The sequence below is a fragment of the Dermochelys coriacea genome, chromosome 3 (assembly GCF_009764565.3).
Source record: "Dermochelys coriacea isolate rDerCor1 chromosome 3, rDerCor1.pri.v4, whole genome shotgun sequence".
Taxonomy (NCBI): Eukaryota; Metazoa; Chordata; order Testudines; family Dermochelyidae; genus Dermochelys; species Dermochelys coriacea.
The window spans coordinates 147,808,431-147,827,869 of record NC_050070.1 but is presented as its reverse complement, the minus strand read 5'-3'; the positions used below and the strand labels follow the sequence as shown (position 1 = coordinate 147,827,869).

Here is a 19,439-nt window from a genome sequence, read left to right as displayed (position 1 = left end):
ATTTTTAGAAAAGGGAATGTATTTAAAATTGATATTTTTAGCTTGTTTGTTTTTCATTTTGTGTGTATTTTGTTGGGATCTCTTCATATTACAGATAATCACTATAAATAAAAGTACTGCTCTGAACTGGTTTAAGCTAGGGCCCTTTTTCCCTTGTCACGCACAGACAGGAAAATACTGCAAGATGCGGGATTAGCTTGTTCGCTTTTCATTGTTTTCTTTTCCAGCAGCAATCCGTTTAGCCATGGTATGCTGAGTTTATCTGATTAGCACCTAATGAGTAAAGGGGGTAGGAAACATGTTGCCTAGATTTGAGTAATTTATGCCAAATAACATTTTTAGTACCTTTCCCCTCTCTCTAAATACCTGAACTTTCGTGACCTTCCTAGTTTCGCTTCTCCTTATCGGCTCTTTCCCATATGAAATCAGCTGTTTAAGTTGACTCCGTACCAGCGTGATTAGCCAGATTCTGCTCAGTGTACATCTTGCTCAACAATGTTTGACAATCTGTCTGAGAGTCGCATGAATTCAACAAATGTTATGCCCACTTTAATGCCTTACCAGAAAACATTGGCAGTATCAGAAATCAGCAGTTCATAACATGATTATTTTTATCATTGATTCTTATAATAAAAGCGTTGGATTTATTTATAAGCAGTAAAATGATATTTTATTACTTGTGTCAACAATTACAGTATGTACATTTAACAAGAATTCACTAGTAGTTTGAACTGTTAAATCTTTTAAAGAATCCAATAAAGCTGAGATTTAATAATGCTTAAAATAAATGAATACTAACATACTGTTCTTCTTTTACTGTCATTTACTTGCTAAGTTTTTTGCATAATTCTCACTTTAACTTGATACTTCAACTTATTTTTTCTCTTTTAGATTACTCTTTATTTTGATTTAATAATGCATTGTGAAATCTTAAATGTCTTAGCTGAACTCTACAAGATTTAAGAAACCATATTTGAGTTTATGCTGCTTTAATACTTCTATACAGTGGTGTAAAGTGGCCTTAGGGCAAATTAAAATCAGGCCCAGGGGGTCTGTTTTCCTCTCTGTATGCATGCATGATTCCATCATAATTGAAGTAATATGTGCACATCAGTAAGCGTGCATAAGCTCCTGGAGTTTCAAGAAGATGAGAATATTGTTCAAATAATACAAACCTAGAGAGGGAGTCCATTTAAAATATTTCTAAAACAGAATATTTTCCCCAATTATAATTTTTTTTGAGTGGCCCTAAATTTCCTTTTGAAATGCTAATGTCTCCATACCTAGTTATTTATCATAATTTGAAAAATCTTGTAATTATAGACAGTTTGGAATGAAGGCCTTGATCCTCCAAGCACTTAATGTACATGCTTAACTTTATGCCTGTGAGTCATCCCATAGAAATCAATGTACATAAAAGATAAACATTCCAGAATTGGGGCCTAAATGAATAGCTCAACTGGCACCTCATGGCTGCCCTGTTAAAATGCTGCTTGCATCCAACAATTGATCATGGGCTCATATTGAAACAGGGAGGAGAAAAAAACCAAGATATGATAGGGTGTGTTTTTTTTCCTAGGGGTGAATTTTCATGTGAAATTATTCTTTTTAAATAGTTAAGGCAACAGGTTCTAAGATGCACCGTGAGGGGAGGAATGTGATAGAAGTCCGTAGGTGACTTGGCTTGGAACCATAGAAAGAGCAGCATTGTGTGGTTTGCTGTAACAGAACACACATTTTAGGAAATTTAAAAGTTAACTAGACACAGAATATTAGAAACACTAGAACAACTAACGAACATGGAGGAATGGGTAAAAGGGAGATTAAGATATTTGAAAAACTTCTAGAAAGCTAGGCAGCAGCAAAGAGTGAAAACATTGCTTTACTCAGTAACAGCAGAAAAAGCCATAAATAAAATAAATAAGCTTTGAAGTGTCTATTTATATTCTGATTGTTCACTCGTGAGTGTAAGCACATCACAAAGAGCCCCACCTTTAGCTGAGAATACTCTGATTATACCTAGTGCTACATCTTTGAGTACAGTGTAATCTATTTATATACATTTCCATAACAAAATCTACCTCAAGAGAAAGTTAAGGTAGCATTCACAAGTCAAGAAATGGGAGTTAAGATTGTGCACACAATCTTAACACTCTTCTCCCTTGTACATAAGAACGGCCATACTGGGTCAGACCAATGGTCCATCTAGCCCAATATCCTGTCTTCTGACAGTGGCCAATGCCAGGTGCTTCAGAGGGAATGAACAGAACAGGCAATCATTGAGTGATCCATCTCTTGTCATCCACTCCCAGCTTCTGGTACACAGAGAGGCTAGGTACACTCAGAGCATGGTGTTGCATCCCTGACTGTCCTGGCTAATAGCCATTGATGGACCTATCCTTCATGAATATGCAGTCTGGTACAGGCTTTAATTACATGATCACATACAGTTTCTCAAATACAATATCATAGACTAGTCTCTGTGTAGCTGCATCTTCTACTTCTGTGTGCTTTCCTGCATATTCCAGACAAATGGAATCTGTGAAAGTCATTTATACAGAAGATGTACATACAAGATCTTCTCTGAGCTTTGCACACCATGAACTATCAGTTCTATCCTTTGCTTTCACTCATGTTTCTAACATCCCTATCAAATCTCTCCTGTACCATGTAACTGATGTGATGATCATTGCATTCTTGTAATAATTAAGAAACTATTTCTGTGAACCTTGCTAGCCTGTGAATACATGAATGATGCAACCATGTGATCTGAGTGCCAATCTTGTATTCTTTCAGTCATAGCTGCCAATTGCTGCAGTTACATTCCTATCAAATGTGTGTGGTCCTGCTGGCCTTATTCGCGCCTCAGGTATATTATCAGTAGCGGCTTGATGTGAGGATATGTGTTTGCAGATGAGGATGGTGTTAATATCTCATGGTCAATTCATGCAGTTAAAATAATTGCAACTCATGCTGGCTGCCCACCTTGCCCTAAGTCCATGCCCCTGAGCACACCTTGGTATGATCACAAGCTCAGTATTTCCATGCTATCTATTAGGTGAGTATTTGTCTTTGCTTTTGGACATCATGGGTTTCCTTCCTCGGTGCTGTCCAGGGCCTGTCTTGTCACCCCCACTGGCATTCTTGACATAACACTGACGCAACGTAGTGTTCAGCTAATCTACTTGGTGCTGCTTAGTTGTGATACTGAGTGTGCTGATTGCTCCACCATTGAGGTGAAATGATTTGCTCCAGCAGATTCACTGCTGGCTTCAGGTCCTGAAAGACAGGATATGATAATGCTGTTTTCTATGTATAGCAAGCTGGGCTCCTTTTTCAAGCTCGACAACCGCATCTGTGGCAACTTTCACCCTTCTCTGTATGCCAGGATAAATGTGTGCTGCTTATGTAACCCATATTAAGAGAGTGTGGATCTTTCTCCACCTCTCATGGCTGGTCCACATAAGGTTAATTAGTTTATTACAGCTGACAGCTAGAACCCAAAGGGTAAAAATGTTCAGAAGTGCCTAATTCCATTTGGGAGTGTGGGGGGAAGTGACTTAGGCACTCAGTCAATGGACTTAGGCTCCTAAGTGCCTAGGTCACTTTTGTAACTGGCACTTTGGTGCCTGAGTCACTTGGTACTTTTAAAAATGTTATTCTTAGTCCTTTGATTTAAGTAGTGGAAACTCATACTTTCAGCTCTGAAGGAAGGTCCCTGGTTCAAACCCCATTGACGGACTAAATCAGTTATACTTTCTCAGTGTCTGGCAAATTTTTGATGCCAGTTTATCATGGCTTTTCTATTTTCCAAATATGCACAACTCACATTAAATTTTGGGCCAGCCAGTAAATCTTTATACATTGCTAGACTATTCCTGAGGTAATTATGGAAATATTTTATAATTTGGTTCAAAGGGGTTTGACTGAAATGATCATAAATGTGTGAACTTTATTTTTGCTGCTTTGCTTCCCCCTCTCTTCCCCACAGGTTTGCAATTATGTGTGGCTATATGTCTGAGTTTGACAGTATACAAAACAAAATCAAGAATGGCTGTCTCTTTAAGGTACGTTTTTTTTTAGTAGTTTCATTAACAACTCTTCTTAATTTACTTTCCCTGATAGTATAAAAGGGAGGTTTTTTCAGCAAACTAATTTAGCCTCAGGGCATGTTTCAATGCCAGTGTTATGGTTAAGAAATTATTTGTTTCAGAGTAGCAGCCGTGTTAGTCTGTATTCGCAAAAAGAAAAGGAGTACCGGTGGCACCTTAGAGACTAACAAATTTATTAGAGCATAAGCTTTCGTGAGCTACAGCTCACTTCATCGGATGCATTTGGTGGAAAAAACAGAGGATAGATTTATCTGTTTTTTCCACCAAATGCATCCGATGAAGTGAGCTGTAGCTCACGAAAGCTTATGCTCTAATAAATTTGTTAGTCTCTAAGGTGCCACCGGTACTCCTTTTCTTTTTGCGAAATTATTTTTATGTGCTTCTACCACATATTGTCCATTAGCTTTCAAACTACAAAGATTTAAATATGACTTCATATATCAATGCCAAGATTTTTTGCTTTATTCCTTGACCTAAGCAAAATGGGGAAAAGTGATTCTGCTGTTGTAATTTAAAAAAAAAAATAGAAAATTGAAACATGTTTAACACTAAATGCAGCAGTTTCCTACAGTGATTGATGTTGCTTCATGTCACCTTGGGGAAGTGATAATTTTGTTTAATGTTTTCCATTTGCAGATGCATGCATATTTCATATTCAGAAATTTGGGCCATGTCACTTAGCATTGTAACATGGGGGAAGGTCTTGCTAGGAGCTTTGTCCTTGTCCTCCTTTTCTAGCTTTACATCTTTCCCAGGGATACATACACACACACACACACACACACACACACACACACACACACACACACACACACACACACACACACACACACACACACACACACACACACACACACACACACACACACACACACACACACACACACACACACACACACACACACACACACACACACGGCTTCAATTATCATCTTTACATGGGTGACTCATAAATCTTCCTTTTTCTCCTGACTCATCTCTGCTCCCCCAAGCCTGTATTTCAACCTCTTTCCAGCATCTCCTCTACAGCAACAGATTATACCCCCACAGAGACCCTCAGCCTGCTTCTTGAAGTCCTGGCCCCTAGGATACTGGCAAGAGAATGCCGTGGCTAGCATCCCTGCTTCTGTTAGCTACACCAACCAGTGCCCAGTGTCTGTGTTGTTTCCTTTGTAGCTCCAGTTTTTAAGGTTTCTTTTGATGTTTAATTTTTATCTATTACATGGCACCATGGATGTGCATCACACTTTATAAAACAAAAAGAAGGAACTAAGTCTCTGCCACAGAAAGCTTAAAATTTTAGTTGTAACTTAAAGGTGTCTAAGGAGAGGTTTTGCCGTCTGCTATTATTTGTAAACGTTATTTATTGAGGCTCACATGCACCTATATGATCCATGTAGCATACCACCTTGCTGCACAAGTAGTCCCAATGAATGAATGAGACCCAGAAATAGAAGGCTGATAAACTTGTGCTGCTGTTCAACAAGAGCAAGGGTAGCAGAATTGTCTCTTATATAGCACTATTCAGCGGTATTAGGGCATTTTACATTACACAGTAAATAAAGAAAAGAAAAGAAAAGGAAAAAAAAGGAAAAAAAAAAGCACAACTAATAAACACCTATGCCAAATAATGCAGTTTATATCAATGAAAATGCTTCCATAATTAAGTAAAATTGTTAGCAATTGTCTAAATTGAAAGGTGTAATTTTAAATTGGGATGCAAAAGAGCATATTGTATACTATCAATATAGTACATAACTCATCTTAGACAGCATTCCACCCTAACAGTTCCAAGTGAGTAAAGCCTAGAATATCTCGACACACAGCAAAGGGCAAGAATTGAGGAAAATGGATCGATCACGAGCCAGATATAATTACAAGAGGTCATGTAATTAAAAAGCAATTTTTGCAGTTATAAAAGGAGTGAGTTTAAGAAGAATCTCAAATGTTAACAGTACAATTTTCAGCAAGATTCTCCTCTTCAGACGTAACTTCTGAAATTATGTGAGTAATATAGAAACATGGGAATTATAGGGAAAAATAGATTGGAAGAGTAGTATATATGTGAATAGTTTGCCAAAAAAAATGAAATAGGGAACTCTCAGATCTGCAAGAATATGATCATTTGAGTGGGTCAGATGAGAAGTTATAATACTTTATACCACTATTTTAGTGATTGGCTTAGTTAAAAAAAATAAGAGATCTAGGAAAAGTGAAACCTACAGTATCTGACAATTAAGTTATGTTGAGAGGCAAGTGATAAATCAGGGTTGGAAAAAACTCCTTATTCTTGAAATAATGGTTATGCAGAAATAATTTGCCTCAAAAATGAGACCTGAAAATGGAGGGAGGAGGGGAAAGGTGGGTTTGGAAGAAAACCATCTAATTTGATTTTTATTATCCTTTGTATTGTTTAATTCAGACCCATTTTATCTCCAGAACTGCGGCGTGCAGGCACAGGAGCTGTACTTCAAGTCACATTTCAATTGAAAAGTTAGATCTGTGGTTCAATTCCTATCCTATGTCCAATTAATTCTAGGTTTCTGACTATCTGCCATGGATGTATTTTCACATTATCCACCTCACAGAAAACCAGGTCCTACTTCTAAATATAAAAGATTACGTGGTGCCATGTTCCACACTAGCGAAAGTTACACTTCAGTAGTTGATCATTAGTTCAAGCATACGATATCTAGGAAGCAAAATAGGAGTGTTCGCATGGGGTTGATATGCTATACTTTTCTAATACCCGATAGGGATAAAACCAAAGTTTTAGTAGGTTTGGAGTACATCAGTCTCTTGTTTGTTTGTTTTAAAGCTCTTTCAACTGTTTGTTTGAACTTCAGAGTTGTTAGGTCGTATTCTAAATGCAATGTTATGGTACGTTATGTGCAGAGTTATTAAATAATTGTTTGTGGTTTTCTTCGGTAAGCAAGGATATTGCCAGTTAAAATATTTACAGATCATTTGAACTGTAGCAAAAGCAGTCACAAAAGAGAATTTAAATAAATTTGCACTGATTTTGCAATGCAGTTTTAAAGTTTGAAGGCAACTCCCAACCAGAAATGAATATCTCATTTTCTTTCTTTTGAACTTATTTCTAACAGGAGCATCTAGACAAAGCAATTGAACTTAAGCCTGAAGATCCCTTTTTATATTACCTAAATGGAAGATGGTGCTATTCAGTAAGTTGTTTTCTATGCCTAACAGTTGACTTGAATGTGCTGAAAAATGATAATGTTTACAATGGAATAGTGTAACTGAAATCTGAGAGAAATGACACGTTTATTGAAGTGGAAACTTTGAAACTGTAAACAAAGCATTGCTATGTACTTGTCATGAAATCATTTCTACATGCCTGGTTATTAATACAGACTGTCCTTGTTACCCATCATTCTCCCACATGTTAACTATACCACATACTGCTATTCAAAGCCCCTTGTTTTGAATTTTGTTTTATTATTTACACATATCAATGAAATGGTAACTAAAATTTGGAGAGGAAGCATTGGTGGCTAGGTGTTAGGTAAAAGCTCCTTTCTGCAAGCCCCTCTATTGGTTTTTTTTTTCCCCCCCTTTAGTCTGGTATTTCTTCTATAGCTCAGCTTTCCTAGCCTTGCCCCTGTTTCAGGGCTTACCTCCCTTTTCAAAGTCCTCACCCAGTCCTGCCCTTCTCTCTGGCCTACAGTCCAGGGGTGTTCCCTTTTCCTGCTCTCAACTTTTCTTCCCAGCCTTCTCCTAGTCTGGCTAGGATCCCAGGGCTTCCTCCTCCCAACCTCTCTCTCTTCAGAGACTGATTGTAGATTCTCTCTGCAGCTCCCTTTCAGCTTTTAACTTCCTGACTTTTAGTAACACACAGCTCCTTCCCAGCTGGCACTCATGTTTCATTAAATCCGGCTCTTCCTCCCGGTGCATCCAGGAACATAACTGGCCTTCCCAGCCCACATTAGCTCTTTCAGGCCCCAGGTGGGGCAGACATCCCATCTTAGTACTGTAGCTTTGTTAGATTTTCTTGGAAGTTATACAAACAAATACATGGCTTTTTTTATAGTAGTTTTTCATTACTCCAGGAGTGATACAGAACAGCCAAAACATACCAGTGAAACTGTACCAAGGCCTCTAATAAAGGCCACTTAAATGTTAAAAGTCGACTGTTGAGTTTTCTTTTTGCAAATTACTCACAATTGCCAGACTCACCCTTGGTGTAACTCAAGTGATTTCAGTGATGTTACACCAGGGATCAATTTGACCCAATTTCTTATACCATATTCTTTGTAATTCTCTTCCTCTCATTCACTGGTAAGTGAAAATTTGTGCTGGATAAATGGGTAGATACATATGCAGACTATTATGGCATTTCTCAGCTCTTACAAGGCAAACGATGAAAGTATTTGCCTTGGAAGCTGATAGTTTACAACAAGGCTGCTGTCCAGTTACTTAATTTCTGCCAAAAGTCCTGAGACATTATACAATTACTTAATTCAATTCCATCTTAATATACTGTAAGAAAACAAGAAGAACCTCTCATGATATTTAAGTAGGTGACAGTAATATTTTTGCTAAAATTGGATGGATTGGAAGGTTTTATTGAGGACAATTGTTTTGTGTGTTTTAGTTAGCTATTACTAAGGAAGCAGTGAGGGAGGAAATTCTTTAGGGATGCAAGTCTCTTCCAGGCTGAATTTTCAGATTGAATGGGTTTGTTTTCTTGATAGCAGATTCCTGGTATTTGAAAAAGACTTTGAATGAACACAATTTGCATTTTGTTAATTAGCTGATAGCACTAAGTTCTGGTACTGCTGGATCCTGGGAGAAAGGGAGGCTGTTAAGAACTTCTCATGTAGCCTTAAAATCTCCAGTAGAGAATTGAAGTACGCTCCCTGTCCTCCAATAGCAGGATTTCTTATGAGATTTTTGGCAGCCACCGCCTCTGGCAGCAGTCTATGGGGTAGCTTTCTTTCCTCCTTGGCAGTAACAGTTACTGTTACAGCAGCTGCCAGTCCCCTTCCCCCTCCATGGTTTCTGGAGGTGTCATCTGATGGTTCCCCTCTTTGGCAGTAGGTGGGATATCTTGGTGACCTCTCCCCCTCCAACATTAGTAGGGTTAATCTGGGAGTTGATGACTCCTTGGGCGCTCTCCTCTGAGCACCTTTTTCAAGCAGGGCAAACAAAAAGAAGCACGGAAAGGGAAAAGACCAAACCCTCCTCATCCTCAGATGATGAACTGTCGTCATCTTCAGACTCCCAGGTGTATGACAGACTCCAGTGGGGAAAGCTGGCTTTTTTTAAGACAGATGCCCTCCAAAAGCTAATTGTTCATCCTTCAAAATTGATCCTGATGGTGGTGTGGATTCTATTCCTCCAAGGGACATCAGGAAACAATAAAATCCTGGCATGATGCCTTGTTTTCAGTATCTGATTTCCAGAAAATATAATGGACTCTGAATGGAAAGACCCCACAAAAAGAGGGGCATCACCAGATTATTCCAGAAGGGGTATAAAGTTCAAAGAGGGAGAGCATCAAAATTCTCCTGAGATCTCAAAGGGGATTCCCCCATTTGTAAGATGCTAATAAACCCACTGTCCCAGTAGAAGGGACAGGCACCCTCAAGGATCCTGGTGACGACAACCTAATGTTTCTTCTGAAATTAAACCATAATGCTTCCTCCCTTGCCCTTTTCAATGCCGTCAGGGTAGCTTCAAGCTATTAAGTTAGAGCCATGGGCTATCTTCAAAAATACTAACCTAAGGAAGGTTCAAAAGTCAATCAGAGGCCTGCAGATGGCTTGTTCTTCGTTTACTGTGTTCCTGTGATATCAGCCTGCTCTGCTCTCCACTCCCAGGAGGAACCTGTGATTCTGAGCCCAGGAAGCAGATAGTGGGTAAAATCCTGGCCCAACTGAAATCGAGGGAATTTTGCCACGGACATTGAGAAGGTTCACGTTTCACCTAGTCTATCTGAAACCCATCTTGTACAGGCCTCCCCAGCTATTTCACAGTCTTTGGGATAACCCTGAACATCGTAATTAAAGGGTTTTTTTAAACTAGAATAAATTTGAATTCAGCAGCTCCAATACAATTCATTCTTGGCATCATTATAGCCCTGAAACACCTTTTTAAAAATAAGACACATTCTAGGCCAACGTTGTCCCTTTTATTTTTTGCACCACTTCCATGACACAAAGGGGATGGAGAGCAGCTCCAATAGGATGGGTGGGGATTCTCTTCACCTAGGGGAAGCGGTTGGAGTATAAATCTGAATGCTTAAAGCTCTGTAGAAGCCAGTAGGATGCTTATGTATTATCCATAATAATAGTACCAAACCCTGTGCACATTAAATATTATTAAAACTGAAATATTGCCCATGCATACTTTTAAAATGTAGATAACTGTGTTGCTTTAAATTGGTGTTTCTTTTTAATATAAAAAATGCAGAGCAAAGCTATTTATTTTGGTCTGAGCATGCAAATGCGCACCCAAGTCAGCCAAAATACAAAACCAGACCCCAGTAAAGTAATTCTGATTAAATCTAGTAAGAAAACAAGACAACTGCCAGACAGAACTTGTATTTAAATTTCAGTTTGCAGAATTAAAGCAGCTAATTATAAATTCCACCGTGGAAAAACTTGGAAGTCCCTTCACTATTGAATCATATTAGGGGAGCGTGTGTGTAGTGATTGTATCTATGTAGTGTGTCTGTGTGTATAACTCTAGAATTTTGGGTGGTCCAGAGAGTTTCAATATGAGCAGTTTCTCTTCCCTTCCTTTTTCTCTCCTACCCTACTAATGGGTTCTCTGCGTCTGGATCAGATGGACCTAAAGATACCAGTAATAACTTCCTCCCACTCCAAGAGAGCAAAGATCATTGCAGCAATGGATTGGCCTGAAGAAAGCAATATATTCTTTTAAACTCTGCTGCAACTTCCCTGTCCCACTCAATGAGTCTTAGAAAATAAAGAGCAGGTGAAAAGTGCAGCATGAGGAGGAGGAGGAATCATTTTATCTACACACTAGCTTACATTTGTATATTTTCACTCACATGCCGCACTTAGTAGCGCCATGTTGGCACTATGCATTGTAGGGGTAAAACAAGTTTTAATGAACAGGAAACAGTGAGCTTGTCTAAGAGTGTGTCTTTGAACCAGGTCTTTGAAAGAGGCATTGGGAGGGAGAAAGATAATGAAAATAGCTAAAGTTACTTCTTAATATTGTTTATCTTCAGAATATTATTTTTAGTGGTTTTTCAAGTGAAAGACTCACTGACTAAATCATTCCTCAGGAACTGGCTTTTACCAGAAGACCAGCAAGACCTGGCCAGGTTGCTTTGTCTCCATGCAGTGCTACTCAAACTTGGCCAAAATGATTGAGGTCAGACAAGAAAGCAGTCTGTATACACTTTACTGTTGTATGCTGGCTAAATTAATACTTTGCAATGGCATATTTTATAGAACAGTTTAAATAAGAAATTAAAAAAATTCACATTCCATGAAAATTAAAAAATTGTAGTGGATGGCAGTGGCTAGGCATATGTTATGATAGTTAGTTTTGGATAGCTTTCCATTAAAAAAAAAATCTATCAGCTTTCAAAATCTGGTGGATAATAGCTGACAGCAGCAGCAAAGAGCAGAGGAGCAACTAAGTAAGGGTTTGAGGGTTCTGAAGTTCTCCATCCTCTTCTCATTCACCACCGGTCATCAGTACTGTGGCAGAAGAGAGATGAATTTTAAAGGCTGAAGTCTTTGGTTACAATGTGATGCTCTGTCTAAGCTGAGACTGGTTTGGCTAACCACATTTTCCAGCTCCTGGTTCTCGCATGAATTCTTCACATCTCTACGTTCTTTGGCTGCATCCCCTTCTCTCTGGCCCCTCTATGTAGGTCATGTCAGCAGTTGCCAAGGAATCATAGTGCCTGACTTCTTAGGCATATGCCTTGTGAGTCCTAGTCAATTTCAGTAAGCGTCAGGTGTACGGTTAAAGTACAGATGTGCAGGAGAATCATCCTGCTTTTCCTCTCCAGAAGCACTAGTTTTTTCCTCCAAACATTAGTTGGGGGGAAAACGGGTAGTTCCTCCACTCAGTGAAGTGGCATCCCATTTGAGAAAACAAGGGGAAAACTCGGGGGCGGGGTCACAAGGTTATTACATGACGAGTCGTGAGCTGTCAGCCTCCACCCCAAACCCCACTTTGCCTCCAGCATTTATAATATGTGTTAAATATATTTAAAAGTGCTTAATTGATAAGGGGAGGTTGCACTCAGAGGCTTGCTATGTGAAAGGGGTCACCAGTACAAAAGTTCGAGAACCACTGCTGTATTGTCATCTCTTCACTGTTCCTGCTTTGATTAGGGATTTGGAGTCTCTGGTTCATTGGATTAGGTGGTGGAACTAAAAATATTATGGCAGTAACCCTCTCACTCTCAAGAATCCTTTCTTGTGACTGCTAGAGTATGCCTAGATGTATATGGGAAGGAAATGGCACACAGTATATACTGTAGTGTGACAATGGCGACACAGAATGAAGAAAACTCCAGAAGGTCCCTTTACACCAGCCTGTAATCCTGGGAATTGAGAGGCTCCTTGGCATGTGCTATTGGTCAGAATTCAAGCGGACAGCTGGGCACCTACTTAGTGATATCTGTGTCACACCACTGCACAAAAAATGAACTTGTCTTAGAAGAGCATTAGCTACCCACATAATGACCATATCAACAACTGCCTCTAATGGTCAGAAACATTTAGTAGATGGGCTATCAAGCTATACCATCTATTTCTCTATACCCTCTAACTCTGACCTTATAAAACTGATGTGGGTAGTGATAATCTCATGTCGGTTTAATCAGTATTTTGCACTGAATTTCTCATGATTGTGTTTTTTTACAGTAAAAAGGGATTTATTAAAAAACCCTTTAAATTATGTCAAATATTCAGTGTGTGTATAAGAGATGACTCTTTGGGATAGTGAAGCAAAAATATTTTATTAAAAATTCCTTTGTGTTCCTTTGCACACCAAATTGTATAACTATACAGTAATGCAAGGCAATATTTTGCTCCACAACTGAAAAATAAGCCTAAAGTATATTTTCCTTCTCTGATTTTATTATAGGTAGCACAGTTGTCTTGGATTGAGAAGAAAGTAGCTGCTACTCTTTTTGGGACTCCACCAACTTCAACAGTACAGGAAGCTTTGCAGAATTTCCTTAAGGTAGATCCTATCCAACAGTTTTCCTGAGTAGCTATTTACCAAATACTCTGTGTGACTGTTTTCAAGAGATCAGCATAGCAGCTATAAATTAAGGTTCTATCACATATTTCTGCAATAACTTTTTTTTAAAAAGTTAGTATGGGGTACAGTGAGTAGCACCACTTACTTATTCTTTTTTTAAAAAAATTTCAGTAATCTCCCAGGTTAATTGCTGTCAGATTTCATTTCAAAGCTACAGATGCTTCTGAGACAAAAATAATCATAATGAATAACTTGTGTTAAGCCCATTTTTTTAAGGGACTTGCATAAGTGAGGATGATTTTTATGCAATTTGAATGGAAAACTCTGACACTGTAGCAGTTTCCTCTTTCTAATCTAAACTTTGCATTCTGTAGCTTTCAGTGGGACATTCTTCCTTGTGTGGGAGATGAGTAAATACTGAGTGCACGTAATATGAAGAAAAATGGATGGCTCCATCACATAGAAGCATGTTCTTGTGCATTTGTCTTTGAATTCATAATTTTAAGAAAGCTGTGTGTGCACGCGTTAAAGCTGCCATTGGGCAACTTTGATCAGTTACTGCTATTTCTGCAGCTGATAAGTATAAGCCAGTTAAATTCAAAAGGGTAAATTTTCATAAATGTGATTTCTTAGAATCATAGACTAGGTTGGAAGAGACCTCAGGAAGTCATCTAGTCCAACCCCCTCCTCAAAGCAGGACCAACTCCAATTAAAGCATCCCAGCCAGGGCTTTGTCAAGCCGGGACTTAAAAATCTCTAAGGATGGAGATTCCACCACCTCTCTAGGTAACCCTTCCAGTGCTTCGCCACCCTCCTGCTGAAATAGTGTTTCCTAATATCCAACCGAGACCTTCCTCACTGCAACTTGAGACCGTTGTTCCTTGTTCTGTCATCTGCCACCACTGAGAACAGCCTAGCTCCATCCTCTTTGGAACCCCCTTTCAGGTAGTTGAAGGCTGCTATCAAATTCCCCCTCATTCTTCTCTTCTACAGACTAAATAACCCCAGTTCCCTCAGCCTCTCCGTGTAAGTCATGTGCCCCAGCCCCCTCATCATTTTCGTTGCCCTCCTCTGGACTCTCTCCAATCTGCATCCTTTCTGTAGAGGGGGAATCAAAAACTGGATGCAGTACTCCAGATGTGGTCTCACCAATGCTGAATACAGGGGAATAATCACTTCCCTCGATCTGCTGGTGGTGCTCCTACTAATGCAGCCCAATATGCCATTAACCTTCTTGGCAACAAGGGCACACTGACTCATATACAGCTTCTTGTCCACTGTAATTCCCAGGCCTGGTCTACAGTATGCGGTTATTTCAGAATTAGCCGAGTTACTTCGAAATAAAACTGATTCCGTTCACATGAACAAACCAGTTTTTTTGATTTAAAGGGCTCGTTAATCCGATTTCTGTACTCCAACTCAGCAAGTGGAGTAGCGCTAAAATCGAGATCGCAATTCCGGGTTACAGGTACTGTGGACGCAATTCGATGTTATTGGCCTCCGGGAGCTATCCCAGAATGTTCCCTTGTGACCGCTCTGGACAACACTCTCAAGTCCGATGCACTAGCCAGGTAGGCAGTAAAAGCCCCGGGAACTTCTGAATTTCCTGTTTAGTCACCACCATCACAGGCGACCATCAGCACAGTCCACCATCACAGGTGACCACGTGGTTCCAGATTTGCAAACGAGCTCCAGCATGGTCCAAATGGGAGGTACTGGATCTCATCACATGTTGGGGAGACGAATCTGTTATGGCAGAACTACGTTTCAAAAAAAGAAATGCAAATACGTGTGCTAAAGTCTCCAGGGCCATGACGGAAAGAGGCTACTCCAGGGACACGGAGCAGTGTTGTACAAAAATCAAGGAGCTCAGGCAAGCATACCAAAAAGCCAGGGAGGTGAACAGGCACTCTGGGTCACAGCCCTATACATGCCGCTTCTACCATGAGTTGAATGCAGTTATGGGGGGGTGACGCCACCACTACCCCACCACTGTCCGTGGACACCTGCAAGGGGGGAGTAGCACGGAGCGAGGAGGATGAGTTTTTGGAGGACGAGGAGGAGGAGAGCGCACAGGCGGCAAGTGGGAAATCTGTTTTTCCCCCCTAGCCAGGAACTATTCTTAACACTGGAGACAATAGCCTCCCCCCACTCCCAAGGCATGCTCCCAGACCATGACTCTGGAGAAGGCACTTCTGGTGAGTGAGAGCTTGATCGGAGCCATGGGGTGGGGGGAAACCCAGCTGTGCTGGGCTGTTAGTGTTTAGTTTAAAGGGCTCGCTTATCCCTGCTCAGAGCCTCATCGGAGCCATGTGGCAGGGGGGAGGGGGAAGGGTGTTGTGTGAAGCGAGAGCCTGGCAATTTAAAAGCATTGAAATGAATGTGGAAGAAGCAGAACCCCATGTGCCCCTAGGACTTACCATGGCTGCCTGCAAGATGAATTCTGTTGCCTGGCCGCATGTGATGGCTTACTCATACCAAAGTGGCAGTCATAGAATCATAGAATCATAGAATATCAGGGTTGGAAGGGACCCCAGAAGGTCATCTAGTCCAACCCCCTGCTCAAAGCAGGACCAAGTCCCAGTTAAATCATCCCAGCCAGGGCTTTGTCAAGCCTGACCTTAAAAACCTCTAAGGAAGGAGATTCTACCACCTCCCTAGGTAACGCATTCCAGTGTTTCACCACCCTCTTAGTGAAAAAGTTTTTCCTAATATCCAATCTAAACCTCCCCCATTGCAACTTGAGACCATTACTCCTCGTTCTGTCATCTGCTACCATTGAGAACAGTCTAGAGCCATCCTCTTTGAAACCCCCTTTCAGGTAGTTGAAAGCAGCTATCAAATCCCCCCTCATTCTTCTCTTCTGCAGACTAAACAATCCCAGCTCCCTCAGCCTCTCCTCATAAGTCATGTGCTCTAGACCCCTAATCATTTTTGTTGCCCTTCGTTGTACTCTTTCCAATTTATCCACATCCTTCCTGTAGTGTGGGGCCCAAAACTGGACACAGTACTCCAGATGAGGCCTCACCAGTGTCGAATAGAGGGGAACGATCACGTCCCTTGATCTGCTCGCTATGCCCCTACTTATACAACCCAAAATGCCATTGGCCTTCTTGGCAACAAGGGCACACTGCTGACTCATATCCAGCTTCTCGTCCACTGTCACCCCTAGGTCCTTTTCTGCAGAACTGCTGCCGAGCCATTCGGTCCCTAGTCTGTAGCGGTGCATTGGATTCTTCCATCCTAAGTGCAGGACCCTGCATTTATCCTTATTGAACCTCATTAGATTTCTTTTGGCCCAATCTTCCAATTTGTCTAGGTCCTTCTGTATCCTATCCCTCCCCTCCAGCGTATCTACCACTCCTCCCAGTTTAGTATCATCCGCAAATTTGCTGAGAGTGCAATCCACACCATCCTCCAGATCATTTATGAAGATATTGAACAAAACGGGCCCCAGGACCGACCCCTGGGGCACTCCACTTGACACCGGCTGCCAACTAGACATGGAGCCATTGATCACTACCCGTTGAGCCCGACAATCTAGCCAGCTTTCTACCCACCTTATAGTGCATTCATCCAGCCCATACTTCCTTAACTTGCTGACAAGAATGCTGTGGGAGACCGTGTCAAAAGCTTTGCTAAAGTCAAGAAACAATACATCCACTGCTTTCCCTTCATCCACAGAACCAGTAATCTCATCATAAAAGGCGATTAGATTAGTCAGGCATGACCTTCCCTTGGTGAATCCATGCTGACTGTTCCTGATCACTTTCCTCTCCTCTAAGTGCTTCAGGATTGATTCTTTGAGGACCTGCTCCATGATTTTTCCAGGGACTGAGGTGAGGCTGACCGGCCTGTAGTTCCCAGGATCCTCCTTCTTCCCTTTTTTAAAGATGGGCACTACATTAGCCTTTTTTCCAGTCATCCGGGACTTCCCCCGTTCGCCACGAGTTTTCAAAGATAATGGCCAAGGGCTCTGCAATCACAGCCGCCAATTCCCTCAGCACTCTCGGATGCAATTCGTCCGGCCCCATGGACTTGTGCACGTCCAGCTTTTCTAAATAGTCCCTAACCACCTCTATCTCTACAGAGGGCTGGCCATCTCTTCCCCATTTTGTGTTGCCCAGCACAGCAGTCTGGGAGCTGACCTTGTTAGTGAAAACAGAGGCAAAAAAAAACTTCAGTATAAGAGTGTACACAAAACATGTGCTGTCTACTATGAATTGCCTGTTTCATTGAGAAAGAGTGTCCTCTTTGTTCTCTAAAATGTATCTTTTAAAATACTACCCTCCCTTTTTCTCTTCCTGCAAGCGCAAATGTTTTAATGTGGTCCCTATCTACTCCGTCCCAGAGGCTGGTCCAGATTAGAAGGCGGAAAAAACGAACTCTGGATGACATGTTTGCCGAGCTCATGCAGTCCTCTTGCACTGATAGGGCCCAGCTGAATGCATGGAGGCAAACAATTGCGGAGTTGCATAAATCATTACATGAATACGAAGAGACGAGGGACGCACGCGGTGAGAGCAGGCAGGATGCTATGGTCAAGCTCATGAGGGAGCAAACTGACATGATCCACTGTATGGTGGATCTAATACGGGAAAGGCAGCAAGACGACAGACTGCCGCTGCGGCCCCTGTATAACCGCCCTCCCTCCTCCAAGTTCCATAGCCTCCTCACCCAGACGCCCAAGAACATGGGGGGGGAGAGGCTATGGGGACCCACACAGTCAACCCCAGAGGATTGCACAAGCAGCAGAAAGCTGGCATATCTGAAATTTTTATTTGGTTTCTGGACTTGTCCTTCCCTCTTTCTCCACCCCCCTAACCTAATACAGCCCCCCACCCCCTGGTCTAGCTTCTGATTTCTCTCACTGTTTGGTGCAACAAATAATAAAGAATGTTTGTTTGTTTTTTTAAACAATTGTGACTTTATTTTCTTTCACCATCACAGGTGACCACGCAGTCCCAGATTAGATAGATAGATAGATAGATATAGGGGGCGGGTAACTTTGAGAAACAAACACAACTGTCACACCTTAGCTGGCCAGTCATGAAACTGGTTTTCAAAGCTTCTCTGATGTGCAGCATGCCCTGCCACACTCTTCTGTTCACCCTGTTGACTGGCTGTGCAAAACTGGCCACCGGGTGAGTTGCCTCAACCTCCCATCCCACCATAAATGTCTCCCCCTTAATCTCACAGATATTGTGGAGCACACAACAAGCAGCAATTACAATGGGGATAACGGTTGTGCTGAGATCTAACAGAGTCAGTAAGCTGCACCAGCCCGCTTTCAAACGTCCAAATGCACATTCTACACTTTCTCAGCCTATAGCTGAACTGCTCCTTACTCTGTCTAGGGTGCCTGTGTACGGCTTCATGAGCCATGGCATTAAGGGGTAGGCTGGGTCCCCAAGGATAACTGTAGGCGTTTCAATATCCCTAACAGTAATTTTCTGGTCTGGGAAGTAAGTCCCTTCCTGCAGCTATTCAAACAGACCAGAGTTCCTGAAGATACGAGCGTCATGCACCTTTTCTGGCCATCCCACGTTGATGTCGGTGAAACGTCCCTTGTGATCCATCAGTGCTTGCAGCACCATAGAAAAGTACCCCTTGCGGTTTATGTACTGGCTGCCCCGGTGTTCCAGGACCAAGACAGAGATATGCGTTCTGTCTATCGCCCCGCCACAGTTAGGGAACCCCAGCGCATTAAAGCCATCCACAATGGTCTGCACATTTCCTAGAGTCACTACCCTTGATAGCAGCTGGTCAATGATTGTGTTGACTACTTGGATCGCAGCAGCCCCCACAGTAGATTTCCCCACTCCAACCTGATTCCCAACTGACGGGTAGCTGTCGGTTGTTGCAGGCTTCCACAGGACTATGCCACTCGCTTCTCAACGGTGATGGCTGCTCTCATTTTGGTGTCTTTGCGCTTCAGGGCAGGGGACAGCAAGTCACAAAGTTCCATGAAAGTGGCCCTACGCATATGAAAGTTTCACAGCCACTGGGAATCATCCCATACCAGTCTGTACTTGTTTCCCGGGCCCAGAATCTGTGTTCCACGGCGTGAACCTGGCCCAACACCACCATGATTTCCCAATCGCC

The 19,439-nt window shown here is 41.6% G+C and overlaps 1 protein-coding gene across 2 annotated transcripts in view; it reads left to right on the top strand.

Moving 5' to 3' along the window:
• Positions 1-19,439, top strand: part of RMDN2 (regulator of microtubule dynamics 2) — a 78,215-nt gene that overhangs the window by 34,260 nt on the left and 24,516 nt on the right. For both annotated transcript variants that reach the window (XM_038397860.2, XM_038397861.2), the window contains exons 6-8: positions 3,992-4,067; positions 7,220-7,297; positions 13,215-13,313. In XM_038397860.2, the coding sequence (XP_038253788.1) occupies positions 3,992-4,067; positions 7,220-7,297; positions 13,215-13,313 (253 nt within the window). The remainder of the gene's footprint in view (positions 1-3,991; positions 4,068-7,219; positions 7,298-13,214; positions 13,314-19,439) is intronic.